General features: G+C 38.3%; 1 protein-coding gene across 1 annotated transcript in view; it reads left to right on the top strand.

Annotated features, from left to right (window-relative positions):
• The first annotated feature begins 825 nt into the window (after positions 1–825).
• LOC136238465 (uncharacterized) overlaps positions 826–8,711 on the top strand; it is a 71,400-nt gene continuing 63,514 nt past the window's right edge. Inside the window, exons 1-5 of the mRNA XM_066028994.1 lie at positions 826–908; positions 964–1,096; positions 7,133–7,218; positions 7,273–7,468; positions 7,526–7,768. Of these exons, the coding sequence (XP_065885066.1) occupies positions 1,042–1,096; positions 7,133–7,218; positions 7,273–7,468; positions 7,526–7,768 (580 nt within the window). The 5' untranslated portion in view covers positions 826–908; positions 964–1,041. The remainder of the gene's footprint in view (positions 909–963; positions 1,097–7,132; positions 7,219–7,272; positions 7,469–7,525; positions 7,769–8,711) is intronic.

The raw sequence follows: 8,711 nt of genomic DNA, 5'->3' as shown, positions 1-8,711 counted from the left end.
TCTTCAACATCATTTGAGATTTTATACGGAGTTATTTGCAGAATTTCATGGAGTAAAGGAAACACCTTGCATGCTTATGTGAACTCTCCTAGAACTCCCTACAATAGATTTTTCAAAGGGTTCCTGTTACTCCTTTGCGGGGTGTTAGTTACTCTCCACAAGAATATACTGGGGTGTTAAATCCTCCCTACACTGGGAACTCCCCTAGGGGAGTAATAGTTACTCCTTATTTTTAACAGTGTAGTTATGATGTAATAGTTACATAAAAAATAATTTTAAAGTTGACACACATGCAGTGCACAGGAAGGCTGTAAGGCTGGATTTTGCAGATGAAGTCAAAATAATTATATTGTGCTGGCAATGTGTTGTTGCTAATTAAAGTTACCCAAAAGTAATATTAAAAGCACTTTGGGTCTGTTGAACTGCATTGTCCGCATGCATACGTACTTGCGTGGACAATAATAGTCTCAGAATCCACTCCCGAAGTAATAAAGTAAGCATGATGTAAACCCATGATTTTGCATGTGCAAGAGAAACCGGTTAGTAGTTAGTACATGCATGGTCTCCACCATACATTGCACACAGTCAGGAACAGGGGCGCTGCCATTAGCCACCTACCAAACAAGTGGTGTGTTACCAGGGAGGATAGCGCACCGGCATAGTTGTTTGCGGAATGTTTGCAAAGCGCCAATCGAAAAACGTGATCCATCAACTTTGAAATGCGTCACCACAACTTTGATAGGTCACGTTTCTGGTGACTTCCTGTATTGCAAAGATTGCGCATTCCTTGTACACACACTTTGGTGCTGGCTGATTACTTAATGTAATTAATCACGTGAACAAGGAGGTCGTGGCACTTCTCATGTTTATTTGTTTATTTGTGTGATGGTCTCGGAGTTGATACAAACGTAAGTCACATTTTCTTTACTAAGTTAATATTAATAGTCTCCTTCTCTTTTACAGTTTATACTTCCCGATATTGTGGCCGGAGATCTTGACTTGACTGGCAGTGACGCGGTGAGAGATAATCGGCTGCGTTTCATGATGTTGCCTCCGAAACGTACAAAGTATGACACAGTATTTCAACCAGAAGAAAGTAAGTCACAGCGGGGGTTTCTGTTGAAAGATACCAAGAGGGAGTTTCCCGAAAACATGAACACGCCACGCTATGTCACGCCTAGGCTTGGCTATGTTGTGGACTCACGGTTATAGCGCAGTTTCAAAACCATGGTAACCTATGGGTAAACACCTCGAAGAGGCTCTGCCTTCTGTGTACACCCTCCAGTGCCTAACTGATAAAGTAGATAATAACAACCAAAAGTTACGCAATGGACCACACCCTAATCGCTTGCACCAGACTGTTTGATGTTTCAAGTTGAATTCCTCGCTAAATTCATGCCAAGACTTATTACAACGTGAGTAAAATAGATGCCAGTGATGGTGGTTAAAACTAGGGGAAACTTACAGTATAGGTTTTTATCTAGTACCACAGCAGCGTACAGCCACATTCAACTATCCCAGGATTAGCCAGAGCTCCTGAAAGACACGAGACTGGCTGATGGTGTACTACCATTCTGAGGTAAAACACCAGCAAAAGAAGACTCTTAGTGGTGAATTTTACTAGAGTTAAGTTTTATTGTTGAAATCAACCATCAGTTAAAGTTTAGCGGTCTTATTTTGCTGGCTGCTTTTTCACACGAAGTGGCGGTCCCGGCACATGAGCGATTTTGATGGGACTCAGGCTAACTCGGGGATGGCAGGATGTTGGCTGTACGATGCTGTGGTGCTGGATGAAGACCTGTACTGTAAGTTTCTCCTTGCTTTAGCAAGTTTTAAGTGGTGAATAGCCCGTAACTTGGCCTAATCCCATCTATACGCATTTCTCCTTCCTACGAAACTGCCCTGTTGGGTTGTAGCACAGACCTTTTAAATGCCTGATATCTCTTCTACATAGCTTATTCTATCACTGTTATCTATTACTTTCGTATTTGGTAAGTCTTGGCATGATTTTAATGAAGAATTCAACTTCGGCCATTACCAGCCAGGTACAAATACATGGTGACCATTTCGTTACCATGGTTTTGAAACTGCTCTATTTGTAATGTTTTGTGTTATGCAACTTAGTCAAACATTCTACTAGTAGAATTTCATGCCATAGCATACCGAGAGGAATGATTTGTAGTGTACCAATCTGTCTGGATTGGACTTTGATCTATACTGTGTACTCGCAAAATATTTGAAACCACCCTGTAAAATGGCAACTCGGCATGAGTGGAAAACCATACTATTAATTTTGCTCTTGTGTATTTGTTAAAGCTACTAAAGTAAAATCTCTCTAATCGAACACCTCCTCTATAGATGATGGCCTGCAATGCAGCCAAAAGTTGAGCCATCATGTGTGTCTTACAAGATTGTTTTCCAGACTCCACTGGTCATTTAAGCAAAAGTAAAATGCTGGTGATTCAGTACTGGGTGCTTGTACTGTAACAGTTCCCTCTGGTAGCAGCTGCTCGGGTAGAAAAAACAGTGTTCTGTGACAAAACAGAGTTGGGTAAATACTAACAGTTACTGTGATTCACTGTGATTCACTGTGCACTTTGTGATCAAACATATATGTCTACTTAAAGATTATTGTTTTACTGTGATTATAAAAATATAAATATCTGTTTAGTTAAATGTAGTGAAATTCACAAATTGTTCTGCAATTGTTTGTAGTACGCAGGTGCAACTTGTAGTCCTTTTAATCATCATTTGGCATGTAGCTGGCTCAGGAGTCATAACTCACTTTCACTGATCAGTAAAACTCAATATGTTAGCCTACTTTATAGTCATTTGCTAAGCAGCGCCATCCTTCAAGCACTTTGCATGTTGATGTCACTGTGTTAAATACAGTGAGATGGTATTCCTACCATCATGAATTCTATGGTGGAAGTAACACAATTCCTCAAATTGATTATCCGGATTTAATTGCTGTGTGCAAAGGATCTAGTTAATGCACCACAGAGTTTGACCAGAGGGAGGGCTCAAGTTGGCTCAGAGCCCTAAAACCACTCTTTCCAGAACTGGATCCTTTCAAGGTGAGTCTCAGAGTTTTTAGAGAACAATTCCACCTTCGTTACTTCCTTGTTGCGTATATGTGACCTGGTTTGACAATATCACCTATTTACAAGTATTGAAGTAAGCCGGTTTTAAGTTTTCAAAGTGTTGTAGCTCGCCAATGGCTTTAGTTATGTATGTAAAATTTTTACACGTTTCTTACCAATTCCTTACCTTTAATACCATCCAGCGAACAAGTAGCCAACAGCCAAGTTTCCCACCATTTTAGATAGTTTTTTTTACCTAGGTTGGCCGTGGCTCAGCTATAACAGGCAAGCATTACAATGGGTAGTGGTGGGGGCAGTGGGAGGGAAAGGGGTTAACGAAAGGAAATGGAAGAGGAAGGGATGAATAAGACCAAGTTATGGGCCATTCAGGGCTCAAACCTGACTATAATGAAAGTAAATGAACAGTACTAGTCTTTATCCAACACCATGGAGTTGTACAGCTACACACAGCCATCTACTTGTTTGCCAGAGCTCCATTTAGGTCCAAGACCGCCCGTACAGTTCGCCACTGGGCTTGGAAAAAGCATCCAGCATAAGCAGACCAGTTAACCCAGGCTGGTTGTGACAGTGAAATCTGATAATGTGTTCATGTAGCTTTGTGTTTGTGACAAAAAAAATCAAACCTGCTGTTGTGGGCAATAAGGCTGATTTTGCCAGACTGAGTCACATACATGTCAACAACTGGAGGACATTGTGATCAATTCACTCATGTCAAGCTTCACGTTTTTTCCCTACAAAAATGGTGGACAAAATTCACATGATTTTTAGGTTACATAAGGTAACCACGCCTTCCTGCTAAACTTGTCTAGAACTCTAATCCAGAACACCCCTGTGATGTGACACTGGCTGTTTGCTGCATCAGTTTGTCTGTTTGATATTGCTTGATAATCCAACATCCCACACAGTTTTTCTAGTATCAGAAAGTTTCACTGTAGTTGTTCAGCGTAAGCGACTCACCTCTGCTTGTCTACAGTTTTTGTGGAATCATAATCTCTTTATTCAACGCCATTTTAAAGTAAAGTGCATTTGTACAGGTATTGTATTATTATCTCATATTAATTATATGGCAGCGTCATAATGGGTGATAACCAAGTTATAACCCAGTACATATGTATAGAAGGAAAAGCCATTGACTCTAGACAGTCAAATAAACTAGATAAGCTTTATTTATTGCTCTTACATACCCTGTAGCTATAGGTACTGGTCATGGTGCAGGTTTAAAATCATAAAATTCGTTAAAAGTAATGTGACTTGTATTATTGCAAGTGCTCAAAAACTTCAACTACAGTTGGGACCATAATACATCAATAAAAAGTATTGAAACAAGTTGGAGTAGTGCATGATACTTCTGATATATACATACAGTGTATATTCATGTTGCTGCCTACTCATTAAAGTCTTTAAGGCAATGATCCTACACTATTAATTTTAAATGCTTGTCAGACATTCCATTCTCAATGATGTTGTCATATGTGACCATCTCAGCAAAAACCCGACTTGTTCGCACAAGCATGCGTATTGAGAAAAGCGAAATTTAAAAATAATTTGTAAAATTACGCATGCTACAAAGAAAAATACGCAAGTTTTTATTGGGCCAGTATTCGAAGAAGGAAGACTCAAATCGATTAAAACTATATACCATCTTATTCGCCTACTCATGGAGAGTTCAAAAATCTTTATTTCGTTTCTGTAGCTTTAATGGTATGCATGCCACATGCGTTTGTTTATGATGCGGTAAACGTAAACAAGATCGTCATCGTTTCTTCTACCAAACCACTTTCATATTCATATGCGCAAGTGTCTACAGGACTAACACTATACCTTGGCTGATGTGCTGCTCCATAGTGAACATTTTAAGCTAGATTGCAACATTGTAGACTAATCCAAACGGACGTTATGACTGCGAATGTAAATGCCTGTAATTTATTTTCATAGTTGCTGTACAAATCGATTATCTTACTCTTCCTACTGTCTTGTGCTATAATTTCAAAACTACACACCACAGAAGGCTGAAACTTTGGTGATCCATTCCTTGGGCAGTGCTAATAATGCTGAGTAAATAAAAAAAATTATTTAATTGTGCGAACAAGTCGGGTTTTTGTTGAGAAGGTCACATATAGTACTGTATGGTAGGGAGTCTAGGGACCCCCCAAAATCACATCCACAACTTTGGAATAAGTCTTATCCATCAAATCTTGAGTTGGAAACATGACAATATTCCTAGAAGCACCAATACTGAAATTATTAAATGTAGTTTATATTTTTATCCCGCCTGACTGTGATTGAAAACCTAAAGGCCTATTGTTGCATTCTACAACCTCCACTTTATACAACAATAATAAACTTACTCTTGGCATGTGCATTTCAAGGTTTACTAAATATCCTCTTGCCTTTTACCGTTTATTTCTAATTCTTCTCATTGTCATCTTCATTCAAGACAACCATACTGAGGCATGAATTTTTCACACCGACACTTAAGCCACTTCAATTGGTAGTTCGTATGTTTCTAGTCTGCCACTTGCATCCCTTTCTGAGACTGAAATTTCAGAAATACATGAGAACATGCCCATGTCACTATAAAAAAAACAACCCAAAAAACAGATTTCATGAATGCATATCGGGCTGTAACAATGGACAAATTTCATAATAACGAAAAAATCAACCGTTGCCCTTAGCAACCTAAATTTTACATCATTTGTAGGTGTCAATGTTTTAAGTCACCTCTCCAAGTTGATGATAAAAGTCATGAGATATGACATTTCAAAGTTGCAATTTTCCTATACATTGTCAATGAGAGGGGCAACAGTTGCCCCTTCTCGGTAATTACACAAATCGTGGGATTTAAGAATGTCATATCTTATGACCTATATACACTATCTATTTAAACATTGGAAAAATTATTGTTGACATTCACACCTACAAATTATGTAAAATTGAGATATATGGACTTTTGAATTTTTGGTTTTTGCATGCGTTGAAATACTTGATTTTTGTGATTGCCCAGAAGGGGCAACTGTAGCCCTCTCACATAAATATGTATGGGAAAATCACAAATTTCAAATTGTCATATCTTATGACTTATATATGCTATCCTTTCAAAATTTGGAGAAGTTACTTTAGACATTATCACCTAAAAATAATGGAAAATTCAGGTTGCTAGGGGCAGCAGTTATTATTGTATGTTATAAAGCCTTATTATGGAATTTGTCCATTGTGCTATATGTAACTGTTCAAATGCATACAGTATTTGTCAATGAAAATCTGCAAAAAAATGGGTGCAGTACATTGATTGATATACTCTAATAGAACAGTCAGTGTATCTGAAAAATACTATAATTAAGTAGTCACTTCGTTGGGCTGAATTCTGCTTGCCAACATATAAAGTTAGGACCAGAAACATAATTATCAATTGGAATGGCCTCACCTATATAGCCACAGAGTATGGAGACCATATCTGTTAACAGTCCCTTTACTTGAACACGATGACCACGCATCCTTATTGGTCTACACTGTAGCTGTAATTATGACAAATAAAGAATAGTAACCATGTCCTTTGGTAGGCAAGAGGCTGACTTGAGATACCCTAATACAGCAGTCACCCTATAATACAACAGTCATGTATGGTATTTGTCGATAAACATAGTGACACAAGAGGTGAGTGATGGTATTACAGCATATCTCATTGGTAAAATCCCTACATCGACATTCATAACATGCCAATGCAGGGATTAGAACAACGTATGTTGCAATGCCATCTCTTGTTTCACTACTATTTTTTTTGCTTGGATCCCTAGTTCATTTTTAAATTAATAAGTTAGTATTATATTGTCTCACTAACCAGGTATGGCTTTTTTTTACTGTTGATCGTTTACCCAATAACGAATAAACCAGCCTCGAGTATCTATTCTGCACTACTCTTAGCATAGTAACCACAAGAAATGACTAATTTATAGTGTATGAACAGGAATTCATATCATTATCATAGTTGAGTCCATTATCAGCGATGGCTAATGATATATTTGTTTTAGAAACACCAAATCAGAAAATCAGCAAAACTGATCCAGCAACTAGTCCAAAAGATTCATCGATTGCTTTACAATCATCCTCTCAGCAGGTTACCATGTATACACATATTTTATACACTCATCTATATTTCATTTGTCTTTAGGCTGTGAATAGTGATGGAGTGACCAGCACTTCAAATCCTAACTCAGAACAACCATCACATGGCTCTTACCATTTTCTGACCTCCAGTATGCAGCCATTATCTACCAGTTCTTCTCTCACTTCCACCTATCCTTTTGCCATCTCTACTGGTGGTAGTAATGCTATGATGTCAAGTGGGATTACAGGAATTGCTAATAGTATGTTGTCTAATACCACTTCAGCACCAATGCAACAACCAAACATCTCCATTTCAGAACTTCCACGTATGAAGGGAGCTACTGCTGGTGGAACAGGTGGTGGACCCACTAATCCTCATGAGAGACACAAGCTTATACAACAACAACTTGCTTTATTGTTGCATGCTCACAATTGTCAGAGACGAGAGCGAGAACAAGCAAATAACCCTGAGTACCAACCATGTAGATTAGCCCACTGTTATACAATGAAGAGTGTCCTCAACCACATGACAGAGTGTCGTGATAATAAAGAATGCAAAGGTATGTTAAATTATGTATAACTGTTGTAACATGGAGTTTTTGTCTTACTGTCAATGCATGGTTGGGTTTTAATGTATAATTATTTACTGAATGCAAAGCAAGTATATGATATTTAAGACAGTGCCACGCAAATGTTGGTCATGGAATGTGCTGCACTGCTACTTTTAGTATATGGATACATGTATCACTCATTTATCTATGTACTGTTGTTGCAATCGTATTATGATACAGTGGGTGTGCAATGATTGTGACAAGAAGTTTACAAAGTAATCCATATTGGAAGGCTGCAATTATTTTACTATGTACATATTTGCTTCAAGTATTGATTACTCACTTGGAATTATCTGCAAGTATAACTTCAAAAGAACCTTGCATGGGCGGATCAAACCAAATAAAAGGTTCTATAAGAGCCACACAGAACACAACTGTTTTATATTGGCAGAGTTTATGATAAGAAATTTCTGTTGTCCTGCCACAATGTCCTGACAAATCAGAATTGGCCAGACAGTTGCCTAAATTGACTGGACATGTGGAAGATTATTAGTATGGCCTATTTGTGTCCACTATAACATAGCAGAAGGACCTTACATTATTGTTATTATGTCACATGCCTGATGCAGCTATTATGTCTTTACAGTACACCAGAGGGTTGGCATTGGTACATAGTGGTCACTCCCTTGAGTTGTAACAATGTATAATGTATATTATCTCCTAGCAACCAAGTGACTGTTATTACTAATAGAATCAACAGACATGGCAGCTCAGCCCTTAGGCTCCCTCCTTGTGCTTTGATGGGACACTGTGTCCAGATAAATTGCAGTATGGTCAGACATCTATGTAATTTGACCGGATTTTGTCTGGTGTCCAGATGTTATCATAAGCTTTGTATTGGGCAGTTATAAAACACCCCACTTCGGGCATCTGGATTCAGTGGAATGGAATG

Source organism: Dysidea avara, chromosome 11, assembly GCF_963678975.1.
Source record: "Dysidea avara chromosome 11, odDysAvar1.4, whole genome shotgun sequence".
Classification (NCBI taxonomy): Eukaryota; Metazoa; Porifera; class Demospongiae; order Dictyoceratida; family Dysideidae; genus Dysidea; species Dysidea avara.
This window is presented reverse-complemented; position numbering and strand designations above follow the sequence as displayed.